The sequence below is a fragment of the Schistocerca cancellata genome, chromosome 2 (genome assembly GCF_023864275.1).
Source record: "Schistocerca cancellata isolate TAMUIC-IGC-003103 chromosome 2, iqSchCanc2.1, whole genome shotgun sequence".
In the NCBI taxonomy this organism is placed as follows: Eukaryota; Metazoa; Arthropoda; class Insecta; order Orthoptera; family Acrididae; genus Schistocerca; species Schistocerca cancellata.
Window position 1 is genome coordinate 547,447,775 of NC_064627.1, and position 25,763 is coordinate 547,473,537.

Consider the following 25,763-nt stretch of genomic DNA (forward strand, 5'->3'; position numbering starts at 1 on the left):
TCGAACCTGCGACCGTAGCGTGATATGAAGGACGTTGTTTGCACAAAAGAACGCAATCTACCGATCTATTGTCATAAACCTTTAGAAATTAATTGGAATGTCAGGAGAGAGGGGTAATAATTCCTGATGCGTATTATGCAGTCGCATAAGCGATGGGTACCCCAAACCTGCTGTAAACAACATTACAATACCATGCAAAAAGAATTTAAATATTTAGTTGGCAAAAAATAAATGAAACATTACAGGGATCGACAAACGGGATTCATTGTTCTGTACAACATACAACAAGAAGCAATCTGTGCTAAATTTGCAGGCGTGGAGCGCGTAAAGACACTAGTGGTACGAATAGTAAACTATCTGAAGTCGCACAAATTATTGCACTGTCAGTTGCAACAGTTTTCGATTCAATTGAATGAAGAGTGTGGAGACTTTATATATTACTGCAAACTACAGTGGTTAGGTCAAGGCGCATACCTGGAACGATTTTTCGATTTAAAACTCGCTGTTGTTGAATTAACAACGAGAAAAAGAGTGTAGAAATGAAAATTAGAATATCCAGAATGGATTGCAGACCTCGTATTTTTAGTGTACTTGACTACACATTGCCCACAGTAAGGCACTGCAGGATGAGAAACATCTTCTTTCTAAGTTAATGGGGATGCATTTACGAAAAGAAAATCGCGTTGTAGAAGGGACGTATTCTGACAAACACAGCCCAGTTCCCTAAGCTCACTGGTGTTAAAGAAAACTCGAGGTTCAAAGAATTACAACGATAGTTTCCTAAACGTTTTGAGGGCACTGCTGGTCTTACATCTGTTTCCGAGCTGTTTTTGAGACCATTTGGTGTTTCAGTTTAAAGTGCCCCTATGCATGTGCAGATGTAGCTAACTGATCTGTAATGTAATTTCCGTTTTAAAGACAAATCCCTCTAACGTTACAACTATTCAGGACATCTAGATTGCTTTCCTCAAGTAGTTTCCACGTCTCCATAACGAGGTTGCAAAAGCGCTACAATATTTCAAATAATTATGTGTGTGAAAGAGGTTTTTGGATTTTGAAAGTAAATAATTAAACATCACGTGGCAACCCGGGCGCGAAAATCTGTAGAATTGTCTGCCCGTGTGTTGACAGTTTGTATCAGATGAAAACTACGTCTTCAGAACGCCAAAAAGAAATTAATGATACTGAAAATTTGCTTTGTTTTTGAACTATATTGAGAAATATGAAATATAACACGAAGTTGGCGCAATGCGGCTGTATTGTCATTTAAATGCGGCGCGTTCGTATTTCCCGCTCCTTACGCTCAGAAATGGTGTGGCGTGGTGTTGGGGAAATAGGCCAGCCAGGCTGAGCGGCGTGGCCCTCGTGCCAGGGCACGGCCACCGCCACCTACAGACAAGGCCGCGGCGCGAAATTCATAGCAGGTCGTGACGTCACTCCGAGCGGGCCACCGTGTTGTGTTTCGAAGCGTTTGTTTATCTACACGTTTGTGTATACGCGTAGTGAAGCTACTGTGAACATGGTTTACAAATGTTGTGTGCCAAGGCGTCGTGGGAATTACGGAACTGGACTGAAAGTGATGTTTTCCTTTCCGAAAGATGCGAATCTGCGTCGGAAATGGCTTTCAGCGATTCATCGGGACAATTTCCAACCCACTGAGCACACGAAGGTATGTAAAAACTATATACCAAGTACAATTATTATTTTTTTCTAGTGGAATATCTTGAAGTTTGGATACATTTGACCAAAATAGTGAGCAAAAGTTCGCAGTAAATAGTATTCGTTTCGAAGTGGCTTTATTTTGATTTTGAAAACGAAATATAAATTTGTAACTCGTGTTACATTTTGTTCGTATCTAAATTTCTCTGCAGTTTGTATTTTTGTTGTGTACATAGTTCCGCGTAGTCAGCGAGTACACAACTTTCCCACTAGAGCTCGCCCCGCTAAGCACAACAGCGCAGGCGCAGAGCTCGTCCGTCTCCACACTACGAGATGGCGCTGTCTTAGAGACGGACCAAATTCTGCTTCCGCCAATCCGCGTATTAATATGTAACGCAGCCAATGAGATTGCTGCTAATGTAGAACCTTTTCTCCTCGCGGATCACACTCGCGCAGTGAGTGTTATAACGTGTGTACAGACCTCCGATTAGTCAGTCTGCATTAATCTGCATCAGTCTGCATTTGTCTGTACCAATCTATAGTCAAGTTTCAGTCTGAGCCTAATAAGATTATCATATTCCTGTACATAGCCATGAAGAGAAATGTATAGACACTTTGTCAAGTATCAGAGACATGTGAGAATAAGATTAACGTACCAAGACCAAAGGAACTTCAGATTGTCAATTGTAAATAGCATCCAGAATCAAGTTAAGAAACTGCAAAAAGGTGGGAATTTAAGGAGATGGGACCTGGATAAACTGAAAGAACCAGAGGTTGTAGAGAGTTTCAGGGAGAGCATAAGGGAACAATTGACAGGAATGGGGGAAAGAAATACAGTAGAAGAAGAATGGGTAGCTCTGAGGGATGAAGTAGTGAAGGCAGCAGAGGGTCAAGTAGGTAAAAAGACGAGGGCTAATAGAAATCCTTGGGTAACAGAAGAAATATTGAATTTAATTGATGAAAGGAGAAAATATAAAAATGCAGTAAATGAAGCAGGCAAAAAGGAATACAAACGTCTCAAAAATGATATCGACAGGAAGTGCAAAATGGCTAAGCAGGGATGGCTAGAGGACAAATGTAAGGATGTAGAGGCTTGTCTCACTAGGGGTAAGATAGATACTGCCTACAGGAAAATTAAAGAGACCTTTGGAGAGAAGAGAACCACCTGTATGAATATCAAGAGCTCAGATGGCAACCCAGTTCTAAGCAAAGAAGGGAAGGCAGAAAGGTGGAAGGAGTATATAGAGGGTTTATACAAGGGCAATGTACTTGAGGACAATATTATGGAAATGGAAGAGGATGTAGATGAAGACGAAATGGGAGATAAGATACTGCCTGAAGAGTTTGAAAGAGCACTGAAAGACCTGAGTCGAAACAAGGTCCCGGGAGTAGACAACATTCCATTTGAACTACTGATGGCCTCGGGAGAGCCAGTCATGACAAAACTCTACCATCTGGTGAGCACGATGTATGAGACAGGCGAAATACCCTCAGACTTCAAGAAGAATATAATAATTCCAATCCCAAAGAAAGCAGGTGTTGACAGATGTGAAAATTACCGAACTATCAGTTTAATAAGTCACAGCTGCAAAATACTAACGCGAATTCTTTACAGACGAATGGAAAAACTGGTAGAAGCCGACCTCGGGGAAGATCAGTTTGGATTCCGTAGAAATGTTGGAACACGTGAGGCAATACTGACCTTACGACTTATCTTAGAAGAAAGATTAAGAAAAGGCAAACCTACGTTTCTAGCATTTGTAGACTTAGAGAAAGCTTTTGACAATGTTAACTGGAATACTCTCTTTCAAATTCTGAAGGTGGCAGGGGTAAAATACAGGGAGCGATAGGCTATTTACAGTTTGTACAGAAACCAGATGGCAGTTATAAGAGTCGAGGGGCATGAAAGGGAAGCAGTGGTTGGGAAGGGAGTGAGACAGGGTTGTAGCCTCTCCCCGATGTTATTCAATCTGTATATTGAGCAAGCAGTAAAGGAAACAAAAGAAAAATTCGGAGTAGGTATTAAAATTCATGGAGAAGAAGTAAAAACTTTGAGGTTCGCCGATGACATTGTAATTCTGTCAGAGACAGCAAAGGACTTGGAAGAGCAGTTGAACGGAATGGACAGTGTCTTGAAAGGAGGATATAAGATGAACATCAACAAAAGCAAAACGAGGATAATGGAATGTAGTCAAATTAAGTTGGGTGATGCTGAGGGAATTAGATTAGGAAATGAGACACTTAAAGTAGTAAAGGAGTTTTGCTATTTAGGGAGTAAAATAACCGATGATGGTCGAAGTAGAGAGGATATAAAAAGTAGACTGGCAATGGCAAGGAAAGCGTTTCTCAAGAAGAGGAATTTGTTAACATCGAGTATAGATTTAAGTGTCAGGAAGTCGTTTCTGAAAGTATTTGTATGGAGTGTAGCCATGTATGGAAGTGAAACATGGACGATAACTAGTTTGGACAAGAAGAGAATAGAAGCTTTCGAAATGTGGTGCTACAGAAGAATGCTGAAGATAAGGTGGGTAGATCACGTAACTAATGAGGAGGTATTGAATAGGATTGGGGAGAAGAGAAGTTTGTGGCACAACTTGACTAGAAGAAGGGATCGGTTGGTAGGACATGTTTTGAGGCATCAAGGGATCACAAATTTAGCATTGGAGGGCAGCGTGGAGGGTAAAAATCGTAGAGGGAGACCAAGAGATGAATACACTAAGCAGATTCAGAAGGATGTAGGTTGCAGTAGATACTGGGAGATGAAGAAGCTTGCACAGGATAGAGTAGCATGGAGAGCTGCATCAAACCAGTCTCAGGACTGAAGACCACAACAACAACATTATTTTAATAAATGTGTGTGAAAATTAATCAAGTTCTCTTTAAAGTTGGTCACCGTCAATCTGCTACTCTAAGTGTGAAAGTGGCATTTCTATCGTCTGACCAAATGACAGAAGATAAACACGCCACGATAAGACCACGAAGCATATTGCTGACACTCACCTACTTCGTTAGAGCGACAAGTCAAATAATCTGATGGTGTTTGTACCGAAGGTCTTACAGTACGCACACCACAATTTTGTTACACATTACTGATACGTTTTATTCTCTATTTGTGAGTGGGTGTTGTTTTTCACTCTCGCATTAGTTAGCATGAGCGTTAACGAATGTTAAAACGTCTGTTTTCATGTTTAAAAAGCGATCTCTCTGTATGAAGCATCTCTAGGTGGTGGTGGCACGGCCCGCGAGCCGAATCCTAAGCCACCCCTGTTATAGACACATGGTTGACGACACATGGAAGTTTGGCTCAGAGAGCCTCATGCTAAGGCGACCGCTCGTGATAAGCCGGAAATGTGGGTTCGAGTCCCAGTCTGTCACAAATCTTCATTGTTATTCTATTACACAATTATTTCAAGTGTTTATTAAAATAATGCCGTGCCACAAAGGTGGGGCTTCCTGGTCGTTGTATGTATTCCTCACCCACCTTTGCCGCGTATTTACTTCCTCGATGCTGGAAAGCCACTACGCTGGAAGCCTCTGTCGTCATATCTATTGAAATTACTTTTGTTCTTAGCAATCCCAACAGCCTCTCGGACTTAGCGTTTGCAAATCTTGCATTCCTGACCGACAATAATATGCTGTTGAAATTTGTGTCTAGGCCGCAGTTCTCTTACTGTTCCACTATTGCAAAATGGCTCTGAGTACTATGGGACTTAACATCTGAGATCATCAGTCTTCTAGAACTTAGAACTACTTAAACCTAACTAACCTGAGGACATCATACACACCCATGCCCGAGACAGGATTCGAACCTGCGACCGTAGCATCGCGCGGTTCCAGGTTGTAGCGCCTAGAACCGCTCGCCCACAACGGCCAGGCACTATTGCACGTTTCAGTTTAATCTGTCCTTTCAATTTCACCTGCATACACTTTGTCACAGCCACACTTCGCTTCACAGGTTCTCCCAGTATACAGGTGATCAGTTGAGTCCGTTTTGCGGCGGAAAATGTCTTTTATTTTGTTGTGACTGGGAAGTGTGGTCTTTATGCCATTTAACAGAAGAATTCTGCTCATGCGTCAGTTAATTCTAGAAACGAGCGGTAACCTAACACAGTGAGAGGCAGTTACTAGTTCTTATTATCACAGTTAATAACGTTTAGTCTGAAAGATCTGCCTATGGACAAACTATAATAGATTTGGCTTTAAATAACTCTTTTAAGTACTCAAGCTCTGATTCCAGGTTGTTATTGTCACTAATACGGAAGTCAAGTGTAGACAGTGTATTGAGCATTGCTCGATTCTGGGATCGGTGGTGATGCAACGTGACAGATATACACCTATATGTGGCGGCCGCGGTGGTCTAGCGGTTCTAGGCGCTCAGTCCGGAGCCGCGCGACTGCTACGGTCGCAGGTTCGAATCCTGCCTCGGGCATGGATGTGTGTGATGTCCTTAGGTTAGTTAGGTTTAAGTAGTTCTAAGTTCTAGGGGACTGATGACCTCCGATGTTAAGTCCCATTGTGCTCAGAGCCATTTGAACCATTTTTGAACACCTATATGTGTTTGTAGGCTTTCTGTTTATTGTGTGTCCCAGAATATTGCCATATCTTCTATAGATCAACACATCTCGAATGGGAGATCAACCTGACTCTCTACCTCCAGAGAGAAGTTGATTTAGGGATAAATATCATTTGAGAAACTATAAAACCTATGAAACTCTTCTTTACTTTGTTGCCATATTCAGGGGATAGCCAAAATAATGTGAACATATGTACTTATTTGGTTCAAAAAATGGTTCAAACAGCTCTGAGCGCTATGGGACTTACATCTGAGGTCATCAGTCCCCTAGAACTTAGAACTACTTAAACCTAACTAACCTAAGGACATCACACACATCCATGCCCGAGGCAGGATCCGAACCTAAGACCGTAGCGGTCACGCGTTTCCAGACTGAAGCGCCTAGAACCGCTCGGCCACAACGGCCGGCTGTACATACTTGGCAATGGTTTATTAATAAGAGGTTGGGTCCCCATTTGTCCGTAATACAGCTGCGGTTTTTCTTGGAATACTGCCATGTAATGATTGTATAGTCTCCAGTGGAATGTTATGGCACTCTTCGATCAGAACTACTTCTAACTCCTGTAGTAACGAGGGATGCGGAAATCAGCTCCGGAGTTTGCGCTCCAATACCGCCACAAGGATTTGTTAATGTTCAAGTCCGGGGACTCTGCTGGCGAGGGAAGAGGCTGCATTCCAGTTGAGTGCTCCTCATACCACGATTGTACTGTCCTGGCTGTGTGAATGGGTGCATTATCGTCCTGAAATATGGCATCATTGTTGGGGAACAACATTAGAATCATGGGAAGCGCCTGATCACCTAAAATGTTCACATAACCGTTGGCTGTAACACGGTCTTTGAGAATAATGATGGGAGCAGCAGAATACCATGATTCGGCTGCCTGCACCATCACACTTTCACCTCCATTCGTAACTGTTGGAATCAAGCAATCAGCATTGTAAGCTTCTTTTGGCGTTCTCCAGACGTAAACCCAGCCCGATGTTGGAAATAACGAAAACGTTGACACGTCGGACCACATGACGTGTTACCACTGATCAGCCGTCCAGGATTTATGCTCCGGACATCATGTTTTACGCTTCTTTGCGTTGGTTGTCGTCGCTAATGGTTTCGGTATAGCAGCCCGTCCATGAATATTTGCTTTATGGAGTTCTTGACTGCCAGTGTCGATAGGTAGGGGGTCTCGAAGATGGCTATTGAGCTCTGCAGTAACTTTAATCGCCGTAGTTTTGTGTTGTTTTGACACAGTTCGTCAATTAGCTTTGATTTGCGCCCACTATTACGTTTCCACGATGATATCTTTCCATGTTTTGTGTAGGCTGTCATGGCTGTGAAACAGTTGCTCTTGAAATATTCAATAAATTGGCTATCCTGGTTACTGATGCTCCAGCTAATCGGGCCCCCACAATCTACACTCTTTGGAACTCTGTTAGGTCTTTCATTGCACGTCGACCTCGGCTCCTGAATGCAAATACGAAGTGTGCACTACTCGTAACCAACCTGAACACGCACAGCCCAGCGCGACACGTGCCTTACCTGCGTTGTTGACCGTCAGACACAGCCATCCCATTAATACCACAGTTCAAATTATTTTGCCTATCCCCTATACCTAATGTACTGCATTGTGAAGATGACCGAGAGTGCCATTCTAACAAGCTTCGACGTGAAATATTTATTTACTAATATCCCAGTAGCAGTTACTACGGTGATCATAGGGGTCAAACTTGCTCCAGACGTGTGTGACCTGATAGAATAATTTCTACGATCGAGCTATTTTAAATACAAAGAATAATTTTATCAGCAATATGTTTGTTGCTGTGGGTTCGCTTTTGCAGGCGGCAGCAGCTGACATTTGTACGGAAAATTCTGAATCACACGCATTAAGTAATGCTCCAATACTACCTTCTTCTTAGTTTCTTTAAGTTGATGACACATCTGTTACTTGTAAACGCCTTGGGTGTACAAGAGACAACTCACCAAAAAGCAGAAGTGTTGAATCACCGACGGACACACTAAAAAGAAAAGGAAGAATTCTTCCTAGCTTTCGGAACGAATCCTTTCTCTTTGTGTGTGCCTGTAGACGACAGAACGCTTCTGTTTTTCAGTGAGTGGTATCCTTTACTCCTAAGGTATTTACGTTTTAGTAGAAACCTCCTACTACATTTGTCATTTGGCCACACAGTAAAAAAGAGCGTAACAGATTCTATAATTTCTTAAATGACATTTATCGTCACAAGACCATCACTTTCGAAGTAGAAAGTAAGATTGGTCTCCCGTTCCTAGACGTGTTGGTTTATCGAAGATCTGGCCATGGTGTAAATCACAGAGTGTATAGAAAACAGACAGACACAAATAGGGCCGGCCAGGGTGGCCGAGCGGTTCTAGCCGCTACAGTCTGGAACCGCGCGTCCACTACGGTCGCAGGTTCGAATCCTGCCTCGGGCATGGATGTGTGTGATGTCCTTAGGTTAGTTATGTTTAAGTAGTTCTAAGTTCTAGGGGACTGATGACCTCAGAAGTTAAGTCCCATAGTGCTCAGAGCCATTTGAACCATTTTTGACACAAATAGGTATTTAGATGCGACTTCGTACCACTACCTAGCACAGAAGCAAGCAGTACTCAACTCTTTTGTTTTCATGTGCTTCCCATCTGAGTGACAATGACAGCTTGTAATCTGAGTTGAATTCCTTAAAGGAGACACTAAAGGCAACGGCCAGGATGATTTGTCCATCTTACTCTGTTTCGCTGGCTATCCAATGATGATGGCCGCCAACACCAATCGGAAATTTTCAGTTAAAACCTCACTTCTTGGGAACATGTGCTGGAAAATACCTGCATGTGAAGGAACGCGACGCTGGTCTGTGACATTGTTCAGATAACGGGGATCGAGACGTTGATAGCGTAAGAAAGTGAAGAGGTAGATGACGCGGCCGGCCGCGGTGGCCGAGCGGTTCTAGGCGCTTCAGTCCGCAACCGCGCGACTGCTACGGTCTTAGGTTCGCATCCTGTCTAGGGCATGGCTGTGTGTAATGTCCTTAGGTTGGTTAGGTTTAAGTAGTCTTACATTCTAGGGGACTGATGACCTCCGATGTTAAGTCCCATAGTGCTCAGAGCCATTTGAACCATTTTTTATAGATGACGCTTGTAACAACCCAGAAGATTTTACTTTGAACAACAGTTACACCAGTGAATAGAAAAGAAGGTAGGAAGATTAAAGATTAATGCCCCGTCGAAGATGTCATTAGCTCGGCTTGCGGGAAAGGATGGGGAACGAAACTGAGCATGTCCTTTCCAACGGAATTACCCCAGAAATTGCTCTAAAGTAAGCGATTTAAGGAAGTTGAGCAAAATCATAATCTGTATGACTATTCGAGCTGCCATACTCCCGCGTGTTAGCCCAGTAATGATCCTTCACTGTCTAGGGATGGTTGAATGTTATAGTTAATCACGGTAATTGTAAAAGTTGATGCCTTTGGAGTCAGAAATGTCACAAAAATTTATTAATGAGTGGTTAAATTTTATTTCACTTCATTAAAAGTTAGTATATTTTGCCAAGATGAAGTTTCCCGTTAAAAGAAAGCTCTTGCGGGAACTAGAAAGACCCCCAGAGAATCGGTTTTTGGAGTTTCTATCTGGTTTCTACAAAGAGACAAAATTCCCTCTTCTCATCAGATACCTCGAACACCTGTACATCTCATAAGCTGGAAGATCAAAGCCTCGTTGTATCCTCAGTTCTCCACAGTTTTGAGATGCAGCTGCACCTGTAACAACTCACCACTTCCACCCTCTGTATTTTATACCAACGAAAATACACTTTGGAGTACAGTAACATGCTTATTTAGAAACTAAGTTAAAGAAATTAATGCATATGTATATTCAGTTCTCTGAGGAGCGTCAAGTGCACTATTTAAATTTTACTTTTACACAGTTTTAAAGATGGTATCAGGCAGATGGCGTCAATTGTTCTCAATATAATAAGTCTCACACCTCAACAATACACGATGGTAATACCTCAAGCAGCAAAAGAGTTTTTGTGTTTATTCGGTCACTTTTTTTTTAAATAAATGAACCGATATTTCAACAGTTGAGCTGTTAAGACTGGCAACTCTTTAGGCACACTCGCAGTTTGTTATCTGTGTAAACTTCCCCCACGATCTGTTCCTCCATCTTTTATACAGCAGGAATGCCTCTCTTCCAACACCAACATCCCTCAATGGTTGTGTGTGTATATCCTTTCTGGAGCAGGTTTTAACCATCTACAGATATACATAGAGCATTGTCTCCAAAGAATTCAACTTAGATGGATGTTCCTAAATAACAGAGATAAAGACAACATTATTTGAGGTGAGTGAAATACCTTATCTTTCCACAGTATATAAGAACACACACACACACACACACACACACACACACACACACACACACACACACACAAAGCTGTTATTCACTACAACGGAGCGCCTGAAACCTCTACTAGACAGCCTTCAGACAGTTTACATGAAAAAGTAGAATAAACACGAATTATGACGGGTTATAACCACAAGCAGCGGTCGAGGCCCGCGTGTGTGGACACAGCTATCCACCTGTCCAGGACAGAACCTGCGGATCAGCGCACAGTGAAACGACTAGTATAAAGATCCGTGTGTATCTACATCTACATCTACACTGAATCTCCGCAAGCCACCGTGCGGTGCTTGGTGGAGCGTACCCTGTGCTACTACTTGTCATTGTGACCCTCCCCCTCCCTCCCGTTCCATTCGCAAATAGAGCGAGGGAAAAATAACTACTGTACGCCTTGGCATGAGCCCTAATTCCTCGTGTCTTATCTTCGTGGTCCTTATGCGCGATGTATGTTGGTGGCAGTAGAATCGATAGGCAGTCAGCTTCAAATGCTGGTTCTCTAAATTTTCTCAATAGTTATTCAAAAAAAGAAAGTCACATTTGAGTTCCCGAAGCATCTCCGTAACACTTACGTGTTGTTTGAGCCTACCGGTAACAAATCTACTCGCCCGCCTCTGAATGGCTTCTATGTCTTCCTCCAATCTGACCTGGGACTGATCCCAAATATTCTAGCAGTACTCAAGAATAGGTAGTACCAGTGTCTCATATGCGGCCACCTTTAGAAGTGAAGAACTCTTTCCTGAAATTCTCCTAAGAAATCGAAGTCGACCACTTGCCTTCCATACCACAATTTTCACATTCTCGTTTCACCTCGTATCGATTGGAAACGTTACCCCCAGATATTATTTAAACGACTTGATTGTGTCGGACTGGACACAGCTAATACTGTATTCGAACATTACAGGTTTCTTCTTCCTACTCATCACTTACAGTTCTCCACATTTAGGGCTAGTTCCCATTCATCACACCAATTGGAAATTTAGTCTAAGTCGTCTTGTACCTTCATATAGTCATTAAACTTCGACACCTTACCGTACACCACGGCATCATCAGCAAACAACCACAGATTTCTGTCCAACCTTCCGCCAAATCATATACGTTTATAGAGAACCACAGCGGTCCTATAAGCTTCCCTGTGGCACTCCTGACGATACCCTTGTCTCTAGATGAACACTCGCCGTCGAGGACAACATACTGGGCTCTATTGCTTAAGAAGTCTTCGAGCCACTCACATATCTGTGCACTTATTCCATATGCTCTTATCTTCGTTAACAGCCTGCAATGGAGCACCGTGTCAAACGCTTTCCGGAAATTTAAAAATATCGTGCCTGCCTGCTGCCTTTTATCCATAGTTCTCGGTATATCATGAGAGAAATGTACAAGCTGAGTTTCGTACGAGTGATAAACCATGCTGGTTCGTAGACATAAGCTTCTTAGTCTCAAGAAAGTATATTATATTCGAAATGAGAACATGTTAAAGGATTCTGCAGCAAACAGAAGTTCGGGATATTGGTCTGTAATTTTGTGGGTCCGTTCTTTTACCACCTTTCTTATGTATTGGAGTCATCTGCGCTTTTTTCCAGTCGCTTGGGACTTTGAGCAGGGCGAGAGATTGACGATAAATGCAAACTAGATAAGGGGCCAATGCCGTAGAGTACTCTTTGTAAAATCGGACTGGGATACCATCCGGACCTGGTGCTTTATTTGTCTACAAATCTCTGTTTCTTTACGCCAGGTATCTGTGTCGTCCATATAGGAGTCTGCCTGATGGACAAATGACGATATGTTTGTACAGTTCCCCTGTGTGAACGATTTCCTGAACGCGAAATTTAACACTTCGGCTTTCGTTTTGCCGTCTTCAACTGCCACACCAGACTGGTCAACAGCGGACTTAGACCCGTTTAGCGATTTTACATACGCCCAGAATTTTCTCGACCTCTCTGCCAGATCTTTTGTTAGGTTGTGACGTTGTTGTATGCTCCGCGCATAGATCTTTCCACAGATGCACGAATCTACTAACCTTCCCTTGTCGTCATTTGTGCGTCCCCTTTTCAACGTAGAATTCAACAGCCTCTGCATCCTCAGAATCCACCGAATTTCGTTATTAAACCATGGTGGGTCTTTTACATCCTTTACGCACTTACTAGGCACGTAGCTCTCCAGACCACGATTTACAATCTCTTTAAACTCTGATTTGTGCAGCACATATCACTCCAGTGTTTTTCCTACATGAGACCACCTTAGCCAAGGAACACTTTCAAAGAGTGCTGGCAAATCCAGAACGTTTAAAAGCAAGACGCTGTTGACTGGTCAGTTCTTCATCTGTGACGGATACTCAAGTATTTCTCTATTGTTCCAGGGGGCCAGTGTTTCTTCGTTTAACGGCATGCCGTAAACGTCCTGTTATTGAGTCTTTTCTCCAACTGTGCACGACACAAAGCTTTATGCCTCGCATGGGCCCGTCAACACTGACATTGTATTGTTGATCACTGGAAACATGTAACCTTGTCGGACGAATTTCGTTTCAAATTGTATCGAGCGGATGGGCGTGTACATGTATGGAGACAACCCCGTGAATCTATGGACCTTGAATGTCAGCAGGGGACGTTTCAAGCTGGTGGCGGCCCTTTAAGGGGGGTAGGACGTCAAACGGTCTGACTTGGAGCAGGAGAGGCACCACAGGACATTTTAATTTTTACTGTCTATACTTTTACAAATAAATTCATAAAACTTTTCAGCATGACCTGGAAGGATTGAGGACTCACACTCATAGCAGTGGAAGTTCAAAAACGTAGCAAAGTACCTTTTTTTTTACATGTGAAATTTCATCATATTTTCACTTATTACTGGCTGCATCTGTTTCTGCAGGTACACTTTTCTTCCTAAGTAAGAGAGATTCTTCGATGAATTTTGCACAGCATACAAGCAGTACTTACAGGTGTACGAAACTCTAGAATTTTCCAAATCTAGTAAAAATTGTGGTAAAAATTGAGATAATTAACTATAAAATTTGAATTTTTTCTAAACATGAAGTTTAAAATGTAACAGTTCATTCATTTTTTCATAAATTAAATAAACCCTAGAGTTTCATACACATGTAACTATAGTTTGTATCCTGTGCAAAATTCGTGGAAGAATCTCTCTTACTTAGGAAGAAAAGTGTACCTATAGCAACAAATGGAGTCAGTAGTAAGTGAAAAAATGATGAAATTTCACATGTAACAATATGTGTTTTGTTACGTTTTTGAGCTTCCACTGCTATGAGTATGAATCCTGAATCCTTCCTGATCATGCTTTCAAAGGTTTATGAATTTATTTGTAAAAGTATAGACAGTGGAAATTAAAATGTCCTGTGGTGCCTCTCCTGCTCCACGTCGGCCCGTTTGACGTCCTACCCCCCTTAATGGTGTTGGGCGTGTGCAGTTGAAGTGATAAGGGACCCCTGATAATTCTAGATACGACTCTGACAGGTGAGACATACGTAAGCATCCTGTCTGATCACCTACATTCATTCATGTCCATTGTGCATTCTGGCGGAGTTGGGCAATTCCAGCAGTTCAAAGCGACGCCCCACACATCCAGAATTGCTACAGAGTGGCTCCAGGGACACTCTTCTGAGTTTAAACACTTCCGCTGGCAACCGAACTCTCCAGACATGAACGTTATTGAGCATATCTGGGATGCCTTGCAGCGTGCTGTTCAGAAGAGATCTCCACCCCTCGTATTCGATGTTAGGCCGGTGTAACAGTTTCTTTCGCTCTTCAGTGTAGTAAGTAATAAGACCCCATAATAGCAGATTCCTGTAGAATATTTCGTTCTCGTTATTACGTAAACACCCAGTTAAGAGTTTACAGGTTTAGAAACGCATATCATCTGCTGATCGGAGGTGGCGAGCAAGCTCAGAGTGGGCCAGCGGTTCTAGGCGCTACAGTCTGGAACCGCGGGACCGCTACAGTCGCAGGTTCGAATCCTGCCTCGGCCATGGATGTGTGTGATGTCCTTAGGTTGGTTAGGTTTAAGTAGTTCTAAGTCTAAGGGACTGATGGCCTCAGATGTTAAGTCCCATAGTGCTCAGAGCTATTTGAACCATTTTTTTGAGCAAGCTCAGACCTACTCTTGTGACGTCACGCCGCAGCCTGACTTTCTCGTGGGCCTCGCTGCAAACTAGTGTGTGCAGCACCGCCGTGGAGCACCACAGACGGCCCTGCTGGTGCTAAACGTACCCGCATCCGGCGCCCGCTAGTACTCCGTGCAACGGTGTCTGGCGGTACGGGAAACTCTCCGCACACAGTAGACGAGCAATCCTCCCATTCCACCGAGTGTCGCTGTACGCGTAGTTCACCATGGTCAAAATCGATGCACTAAAAACACTGTGTGATCAAAAGTATCCGGACACTTTCAAAAACATACATTTTTCATATTAGGTGCATTGTGCTGCCACCTACTGCCAGGTGAGCCGTGCGTGGCTCGTGTTCGTGCCATATCTCATTTGACATCCTGTTCTTACTGTACTACCACCTCATTATGTTAACATCGAGTATAGATGTAAGTGTAAGGAAGTCGTTTCTGAAAGTATTTGTATGGAGTGTAGCCGTGTATGGAAGTGAAACGTGGACGATAAATAGTTTAGACAAGAAGAGAATAGAAGCTTTCGAAATCTGGTGCTGCAGAAGAATGCTGAAGATTAGATGGGTAGATCACGTAACTAATGAGGAGGTATTGAACAGAATCGGGGAGAAGAGAAGTTTGTGGCACAACTTCACTAGAAGACGGGATCGGTTGGTAGGACATGTTCTGAGGCATTAAGGGCTCACCAATTTAGTATTGGTGGGCAGCGTGGAGGGTAAAAATCGTAGAGGGAGACCAAGACATGAATACACTAAACAGATTCAGAAGGATGTAGGTTGCAGTAGGCACTGGGAGATGAAGAACCTTGCACAGGATAGAGTAGCATGGAGAGCTGCATCAAACCAGTCTCTGGACTGAAGACCACAACAACACGTTAATTTCAATTACTGGTCTCACTGATTTGCCGCCTTGCCTGCCCGTGAGCGGCAGCAGCGGCGCTTATCGATATAAGCCCTGGCGTATTATCTTTGCTGACTGCTGTTGCTTCCCAGTTGTCGTGTGTTCGGAGTTAGTTCGGATCTGCCAGTGAGTTGGGAGACGCTAGCAGTCCAGTTCGGACCTGGCAGTGTTTGACTTAGGACGCGGCAGAAGTTCAGTCGGGGCGCAGCTGCAGTGAGGTCCGGACAGCCATGATTCGCCCGAAGGTTGCCGATACATATCACTTGAGTGCGGACCACCTCGGTTCAGCGTCGGTCGGTCGTCTTGTTGGGTGACGTATATGTTGGCCAGCGATGGCTTATGGGTTGCATGTATGCGCCGACTAGTGATTAGTCCTTGTTATTGCACAGTCGCTGCCGTCAGTATTGTGTAGTCCTTCGTGCAAGTGTTCGTGAAACTGTGTGTAGCTTGGGATGTCGACTGCTCAGTTGTTTTAGTGCTGTGTCCGTGCTGATGTGTGACAGTCGATCAGTTGGTGTGGATGAGCCAGGAGATCTCTGAGCGACGCGGTGGGCCGGGCCCGCTGGAGGTCTCTACGCAGTGTCGGAGCGTGTGGGGTCTGTTCCGATTGCTACGAGGCTCGTGGCTCACCGACCCAGGACATCAAAGTTGAGTGGTGATTTAATTACCGAGGCCAGACTGTTCACATTGTGACGTTGGTTTTCATGGTTGGCTGTTGGGGGTATTCCCGTGAGCAACAGCGAGTATTCGAGTCGGCGAAAGTTTGGCCACAATCTGGTGGAGTTTAGGAGTTTAACTGTGTTTTGTTTATTTGAAGTCCAAGTGCACCAGCGGAATTTTCTGCCTTGAGGCCGTTAGCGTTCCGGTTACCTGCCCTGGCAGCTGACGTAAAATTCAGGCGGTGTCCTTTCCTCACTGTGTTGTCGCTGTCCAACACCTGTGTGTACTTCTGACAGCTTGTGCATACGTGGTTGTGGGCGCCTACGCCTTTTACGTTTTGACTTTCGAGTTACTTGTGCACTGGTCAGGTGGAAAGCAAGTCGTCTTGTCGGTGGGTCCGTTGACTGTCTCTTGGTTGGCTTGCCGGTGGATCAGATATAGTTGGGACGACTACCTGTCCCCCCCTAAGCGAACGTTAATATTTCAAGTGCAGACCGACCCCCAGGAAACTTCTGAGCACCGCTGGCTGTACTGCCTTTTCTTATTGGTGTTTGATTGTGTATTTTAATGGCTTATAGCCGATGGTTTGAATTTGTATGCTTTTAGTTGGGTTTTAAATAATGGATCTTCAGCCTCTTTAAAACTGAAATTTCCTCACTTGTCAAGTCTTGCATTGCTTGGGCCTACAGCTTCATTTAAAATATTTTTTTGGATAAAGCTTTGGGCCTTCTGTCTTTTGAAAATTTATTGTAGTTGTGTTTTTCAATAATGGGCCTTCAGCCACTTTAAAATTTAAATTCCTTACTTGTTAAATGTTAGATTGTTTGGGCTTTCAGACTGTGTAAAGATAAAGCTTTGGGCCTTCTGCCTACTAAAAATTATTTTAATAGTTTTAAGTAATCGGCCTTGCGGCGTTTTTAAATTAAACTTCTTGTCTTTCAAGTATCAGACTGTGTGGGGCCTTCAGCCTAATCGATGATAAGGCCTTCTGCCTTGTGTTTTGGTTTTAAAAATAAATGCCGGCCGGGGTGGCAGAGCGGTTCTAGGCGCTACACTCTGGAACCGCACGATCGCTACGGTCACAGGTTCGAATCCTGCCTCGGGCATGGATGTCTGTGATGTCCTTAGGTTAGTTAGGTTTAAGTAGTTCTAAGTTCTAGAGGACTGATGACCTCAGATATTAAGTCCCATCGTGCTCACAGCCATTTGAACCATTTTTTTAATTAATTTTACCTGCAATCTTAAATCATGGGCCTTCAGCCGTCTTTAAATTAATTGCCTTCTAATTATTCTTTTTTGAGTCTGAATTTTAAGTTAATGGCTTTCCGCCGTCTTTAAATTTAAGTGGTTGTGCCCTTAAGGCATAAGACAGTGTGGTCTATTCACCCGATTACTAAGTTTAAAGAGTTTTGCTGTATTGTTTGGACAACTAAATAAAGTTATATGTGTTTGAGTGTAACTGACAGCCGCATTTTGACCCCTTTCCACAATTCTACTACCTGTTCTGTCCTGCGGACTTAAGCAGAGCGTTTCACCAGGTACTCCATATCAGCGACCTCAGTAGTCATTGGACATCGTGTGAGAGCAGAATGGGGCGCTCCGCGAAACTCACGGACTTTGAAAGTGGTCTGGTGTTTGGGTGTCACTTGTATCATACGTCTGTACGCGAGATTTTCACACTCCTAAACATCCCTAGGTCCACTGTTTCCGATGTGATAGTGAAGCAGAAACGTGAAGGGACTCGTACAGCAGAAAAGCATACAGGCCGACCTCGCCCGTTGACTGACAGACCGCCGACCGTTGAAGAGGGTCATAATGTGTAATAGGTAGACTTCTATCCAGGCCATCACACAGGATTTCCAACTGCAACAGAATCCACTGCAAGCACTATGACAGTTAGGCGGGAGGTGAGAAAACTTGGATTTCATGGTCGAGTAAATGCCAAACGACGCCTCGCTTGGTGTAAGGAGAATAAACATTGGACGATTGAACAGTGGAAGAACGTTGCCTGGAGTGACGAATCACGGTACACAATGTGGCGATCCGATGGCAGGGTGTGGGTATGGCGAATGCCCGGTGAACGTAATCTGCTAGCGTGTGTAGAGCCAACAGTAAAATTCGGAGGCTTTGGTGTTATGGTGTGGTCGTGTTTTGCATGGAGCGGGCTTCACCCCCTGTTGTTTTGTGTGACACTGTCATAGCACAGGCCTACATTGATGTTTTAAGCACCTTCTTGTTTCCCACTGCCGAAGAGGAATTAGGGGATAGCGACTGCATCTTTCAACACCGTCGAGCACCTGTTCATAATGCACGGCCTGTAGCGGAGTGGTTACACGACAATAACATGCTTGTAATGGACTGGCCTTCACAGACTCCTGACCTGAACCCTACAGAATACCTTTGTGAAGTTTTGGAACGCCGGCTTCGTGCCAGGCCTCACCGACCGACATCGATACCTCTCCTCAGCGCAGCACTCCGTGAAAAATGGAATGCCATTCCCCAAGGAACCTTCCAGTACCTGATTCAATGTATGTCTGCGAGAGTGGAAGCTGTCATCAAGGCTAAGGGTCGGCCAGCACCATATTGAATTCCAGAATTACCGATGGATGGCGCCACGAACTTGTAAGTGATATTCAGCCAGGTGTCCGGATACATTTGGTCACAAGGTGTACCTACAGCTTCATTCTGTACTGTAGTGAACAATTACTACTGTATAGGAGTGTAGTATGAACAAAGATTTGTTGATTTGGGGGAGGGGACCAACGTGTGAACAAAGACCACAAGAACAGCAGCAGGTACAATTCCCTCCGGGCAGATCACAAACCCAAGTGAGTGCATGTAAAGAAAGCTGTAATGCACATAGAACATCAGGTGATCGAAGAATGATGTGCGTAATACCCTACTCAGTGACGCCGAAAATGCGGGAGATTTCAACGTGCATTGTGGTATTTTGCGTGTAGCGAGAAAACGGTACGTTTACGGACATGAGTTCCTGTACTCAACTTACCCGTATTGGTCCTCATACAAGTCGTCAACATCCGTAAAGCGAATTTAGTTCTACACTTATTTACTATACTCTTTTATATAATTTTTAGAGATGTAATTTTAGCTATTTAGTTGCATAATGGATTTTTAAATGATTGCTTACTTTAGTAATCCAAAAACTCTTACATCACTGAGGAAACATAAAAATGCGAGCCAATGGCATTATAATCATTAAGGGAGTTGTAGGGTAGGTTGCGCTGAGAAATAATCGTTAAGGAAAAAATTCGATACTTTACGCCGTTTCTGACTCGATTAGCTTTGAAGTTAGCCAGTCAGGTCGTTGCACGTGCCTATTCAAGCAGCCAGCTAAGGACTGTGTTGCCAAACGTGGTCTTCGTTTGATTCCCTAAAACCGAACAAGAGAGTGGTCCAAAATTGGACGTGGAGCGGTAGCAAAGATTGAACCCGAGCCAAAAGGAGACCAGTGTCGTGCGCTATCACCTACGCTAAGAGATCAACTGACACGGATTGTCAAATGTGGCAGGCTCTTTGAGTTTTCACGTAAAACAACCTGATTGGTTAATTTCGATGATAACTAAACAGGAAATGGTGCAACGTATCTAATTTTTTTTCTAAACTGTTATTTCTCACCACAGCCTACCCTGCATCACTCTTACAACCTGTTTCTCACCGCCCTGTATAACTGTTAGGGGGCTCTTATGTGTTTAGAAATTAAAGTATTCTGGATCATACAATAATAAATAAATAAATGAACACATATGTACAGTGAAATAAGAACATAGGTAGTGTAAGTAGGCTGTTTATGTTTTCTTTATGTAAGTAGGCTGTTTATGTTTTCTTATTGGCAACGTTACGTAGCGCTCTATATGAAAATCACTGGCTGTGCTGTGTGCAGTCTGTGGCTAGTTTGCATTGTTGTCTGCCATTGTAGAGGGGCAGCTGGATGTTAACAGCGCGTAGCGTTGGGCAGTTAGAGGTGAGCCGCCAGCAGTGGTGGATGTGAGGAGAAAGATGGCGGAGTTTTGAAATTACATATATTATGACTTGTGATGATATTAAGGTAAATACAGTGTTTGTTCTATATTAATATCTTTCATTTGCTAACTATCCCTATCAGTAGTTAGTGCCTTCAGTAGTTTGAATCTTTTATTTAGCTGGCAGTAGTGGCGCTCGCCGTATTGCAGTAGTTCGAATAACGAAGATTTTTGTGAGGTAAGTTATTTGTGAAAGGTATAGTTTAAAGTTACTCAGGGCCATTCTTTTGCAGGGATCTTTGATAGTCAGATTGCGTTGCGCTAAAAATATTGTGTGTCAGTTTAAGCACAGTCGTGTATAATTTGTTCTAAGGGGACGTTTCAGTAGACGCATACGGTGGATAAACGCAAAAATAAATAAAAGCAATAAATTTTTTTTCCTACTTTGGCCACACCATCTGTTTACCCTTTACGTCGGTTCCTGCTCAACGCTTTGAGTTTACCAGTGCAGGATATACACCCGGCAGCAACTACGACATTATGCCGATAATCTAAAAGTAACTACGGTTAAATAGCGTCTCTTAGGACGCAAGATACTACTTACCGGAAACAGAGAGGTACACGAAGCGTTGGATGGGCGGCGTGCTGTCAACCCCACAGAGATACAGTCCCGAATCGGTCTTCTGAACATTGCTGATCGTCAACAAACAGACGTCATCTTGTTGCGAACAGGAAGCTTCGATGCGGCCGAATCCCATGGTCACGTGTCTATAATGTCTCAAGAATACTTTGTCCGCCTGCTGCCGTGCCCAGTACACCTGTGTACAATGGTCAGACAACAACATACGCATAAAGGACGAGGCCTCAGAGTCTCGTTACTATGCTCTAAGCATAATGATCAGAAGCTGTTGCGAGAAAATTTTTCTGACAATTAAACAAAAAAGCTTCCTTCAAAGTATCACTAAAAGGAAAGCTCCTCGAATAAGTTAAATATTTTCAGTTCCTTGGCTAGTATGTGATGGAAAATGAAAACTATGTGGAGGAAATAAGAAGACTAGCTAGGGGTAACATGTTCTTGCATAGGAATCAGACAGAATTTTGGTAGAGCAAAGAAAAAATATTCACAAATTATTTTATCTAGAGTTTACAATTATATGGTTGCAAATTATGGGCAATAAAAAGGCTTCTATAGTTTTGAAATTAGTTTGTGGAGAAAATTGCTTAAACTGACAAGGGAAGATGGAATGAAGACCACGGTATTAGGAGAGAGGACTAATGGAAACGATGAAAGAAAGAGAAATAGCGGCTGATTTAAACATTACAAATAAATTGCCTCCTTCGACGACTCAGCGAACGAAAGGTTGCAGGAAATACTGAGGTAGAAGACGGAAGTTTGGAATGATGGACTACATAAAAAATGGATAAAGGTATCGGCAGGTTAAGGAAGAGATGAAGGTAGTAGGAAAGCGGATAGATTCTAAACATTGTGCTGACAAAAGTCGTGGGACGGCGATGTACACATATATACCGGGTGATCAAAAAGTCAGTATAAATTTGAAAACTTAATAAACCACGGAATAATGTAGATAGAGAGCTAACAATTGATACACATGCTTGGAATGACATGGGGTTTTAACAAAAAAAAACAAAGTTCACAAACTGTCCGACAGATGGCGCTGGACAGCAAAATGTCAGTGACTGCGCATGACAATCGTGTATATAAGGAGCTGTAATGAGAGAAAGAATCAGATGCACCAGCAGTCGCAGCATGTTGACGTCACCTGGAAAGGTGCTTCTAGTGAATCTGTATTATCAGAATGGGGAATGTGCTAGTTCAGCGTTACGATCCTATCGCCATAGGAAGGGGATTCGAACGGGTAAAGGTCCGTTGACAAATGCAGCTGTGGCGAGAATGATTTCGAAGTTCGAAGCCACGGGTTGTTTAGACGATAGATCCAGTAGTGGCCGACCGAGCGCAAGGCGTAATGCTGCTGAGACGGCTCAGGAAGAAATGGAGACTGTAGCGGGTTCGTCTATGCACGTGGAAGTCAGCGCTCATGCAGTCGCACGTCGCACCGCCATTCCATACACTACTGTTTGGTTGGCACTTACGCGGACCCTACGATGCTATCAGTACAAAATCCGTCAGCATCATGAACTGTTACCTGGTGATTTGGTGAAGCGGAGGGCATTTGCGGTGTGGGCGTTTCAAAAGATGGCGGAAGATGACGATTGGTTGAGTAACGTGTTGTGGACCGACGAAGCTCATTTCACGCTCCGAGGGTCTGTCAACGCCCACAACTGCAGAATTTGGCCTACCGAAAATCCTAGAACTGTCGTGGAAACTCCATTGCACGACGAGAAAATCACGGTATGGGTTGGATTTACCACATCTACCGTTATCGGGCCTTTTTTCTTCGAGGAAATGCGTGGTTCTGGTTTTGTAACCGCTACCGTGACGGGTGAGAGGTACGCCGATATGTTACAGAATCGCATCATCCCCAGCCTGGCTGATAAACACCTGCTGGAACGTACGATGTTTATGCAGGATGGCGCTCCACCCCATATTGCTAGCCGCGTGAAAGATCTCTTGCGCGCGTCGTTTGGTGATGATCGTGTGCTCAGCCGCCACTTTCTTCATGCTTGGCCTCGCAGGTCCCCAGACCTCAGTCCGTGCGATTATTGGCTTTGGGGTTACCTGAAGTCGCAAGTGTATCGTGATCGACCGACATCTCTAGGGATGCTGAAAGATAACATCCGACGCCAATGCCTCACCATAACTCCGGACATGCTTTACAGTGCTGTTCACAACATTATTCCTCGACTACAGCTATTGTTGAGGAATGATGGTGGACATATTGAGCATTTCCTGTAAAGAACATCATCTTTGCTTTTTCTTACTTTGTTATGATAATTATTGCTATTCTGATCAGATGAAGCGCCATCTGTCGGGCATTTTTTGAACTTTTGTATTTTTTTGGTTCTAATGAAACCCCATATAATTCCAGGCATGTGTGTCAATTTGTACCTCTCTATCTACATTATTCCCTGATTTATTCAGTTTTCAAATTTATACTGATTTTGTGATCACCCATTAGATGGCAATAATATGACTACAGAAGGTACCAAAGGGCAGTGCATTGGAGGTACTGTCATTTGTCCTCAGGTGAGTAATGTGAAAAGGATTCCGACGTGATTATGGCCACACGCTGGGATTCAAATGGTTCAAATGGCTCTGAGCACTACGGGACTTAACTGCTGTGGTCATCAGTCCCTAGAACTGAGAACTACTTAAACTTAACTAACCGAAGGACATCACACAAATCCATGCCCGAGGCAGGATTCGAACCTGCGACCGTAGCGGTCACGCGGTTCCAGGCTGTAGCGCCTAGAACCGCTCGGCCACTTCGGCCGGCCACGCTGGGATTAACAAACTTTGAACGCGGAGTGGTAGTTGGAACAAGACGAACTGGACAGTCCATTTCGGAAATCGTAAGGGAATGTAATATTCCAAGATCCACAGAGTCAAGAGTGTGCCGAGAATACGAAATTTTAGGCATTGCCTCTCACCACAGACAACGCAGTGGCCGATGGCCTTCACTTAACGACCAAGAGCAGCGAGTTGTCAGTGCTAACAAACAAGCAACACCGAGTGAAATAAGCGCATAAACCAATGTGGGATGTACGAAGAACGTATCAGTTAGGACACTGTAACGAAATTTGGCGTTAATGGGCTGTGGCAGCACACGACCCACGTGAGAGCCTTTGCTAACAGCACGACATCGCCTACAGCGCCCCTCCTGGGCTCGTGACCTCATGGGTTAGCCTGTCAGATGAGTCTCGATTTCAGTTGGTATGAACTGATGGTAGAGTTCGAGTGTGGCGCACACCCCACGAAGTCAGTAAGGCACTGTGCAAGGTAGTGGTGGCTCCATAGTGGTGTTGGCTGTGTTTACGTGGAATGGAATGGGTCTTCTCGTCCAGCTGAACCAATCGTTGACTGGAAACGGTTACGTTCGGCTAGTTGGAGACCATTTACAGCCACGCTTGGTCTCCGTGTTCCCAAACACAGGTGGAATTTTTATGAATGACAAAGTGCCTTGTCACCGGCCCAAAATTATTCGCCATTAATTGGGAGCCCATTCTGGACAGTTCGAGCGAATGGTTTAGCCACTCAGATCGCCGGACACAGATCCCATCGCACATTTATTGAGCAAAATCGAGAGGTCAGTTCATGCACAAAATCCTGCACTGGCAACACTTCCGCAACATGCACATCTATAAAGGCAGCACGGTTCAATATATCTGCAGGGGGCTTCCAGCAGCTTCCATGCCACGTCGATTTGCTGCACTACGATGAGCAAAACGAGGTCCGACTCGTTAGTAGGAGGCACTACTTTTGTCATCTCAGTGAATATACGTGTCCTAAAATATACGTACCACAGAACAAGATGAAAAGGAAGTATAAAAATCATAAGACAGCTATAAATTGAAGCGCCAAAGGAACTCATACAGACATGCGTATTCAAAGACAGAGATATGCAGACAGCAGAATGCGGCGCTGCGGTCGCCAACGCCCATATAAGAGAAGTGTCTGGCGTAGCTGTTTGATCGGTTACTGCTGCTACAAGGGCAGGTTTTTAAGTTTTAAGTTAGTCTGAACGCGAGATTGGACATAGCATATCCGAGGTAGCGATGAAGTGGGGATTTTCCTGTACGGCGACTTCACGAGTGTACCGTGAATATCAAGAATCCGATAAAACATCATATCTCCGACATCGCTGTGGTTGGAAAAAGCTCCTGCAAGAACGGGACCAACGACGACTGAAGAGAATCGTTCAAAGTGACAGAAGTGCAACCCTTCCCTTGCGGGAAAAAGCTAAATGGCAGTTGTTCTGGAAGAATGCCGCGATGACATTTGTGTGGAAGTTTTGGGAAGGTAACCAGCGGTGATTTGAAGTGATATGGAGTCGCTCGAAGAAATTCATGTTTTGGAGGACAGTTATGACATTGAAGCACGAAAGAAACTGGTGTAGGCACGCACATTCAAATACAGAGATATGTAGACAGCAGAATACGGCGCTGCTGTCGGCAACGCCTATGTAAGACAAGTGTCTGGCGCAGTTTTTAGACCGGTTACTGGTGCTACAATAGCAGGTTATCAAGGTCAGTTTGAACGTGGTGTTATTGTCGGCGCACGAGCGATGGGACACAGCATCTCCGAGGTAGCGATGAAGTGGGGATTATCCCGTAAAATCGTTTCATGAGTTTACCGTGAATATCAGGAATGCGGTAAAACATCAAATCTCCTACATCAATGCGACCGGAAAAAGATCCTGCAAGAACGGGACCAATGACGACTAAAGAGAATCGTTCAGCGTGACAGAAGTGGAACTGTTCCGCAAATTGCTGCAGATTTCAGTGCTGGGTCATCAACAAGTGCCAGCGTGCGAACCATTCAACG

At 43.9% G+C, this 25,763-nt stretch overlaps 1 protein-coding gene across 1 annotated transcript in view; it reads right to left on the reverse strand.

Moving 5' to 3' along the window:
- LOC126162128 (uncharacterized) overlaps window positions 1-25,763 on the reverse strand; it is an 85,691-nt gene that overhangs the window by 21,160 nt on the left and 38,768 nt on the right. Inside the window, exon 3 of the mRNA XM_049918417.1 lies at window positions 20,904-21,117. Coding sequence (XP_049774374.1) covers window positions 20,904-21,117 — 214 coding nt within the window. The remainder of the gene's footprint in view (window positions 1-20,903; window positions 21,118-25,763) is intronic.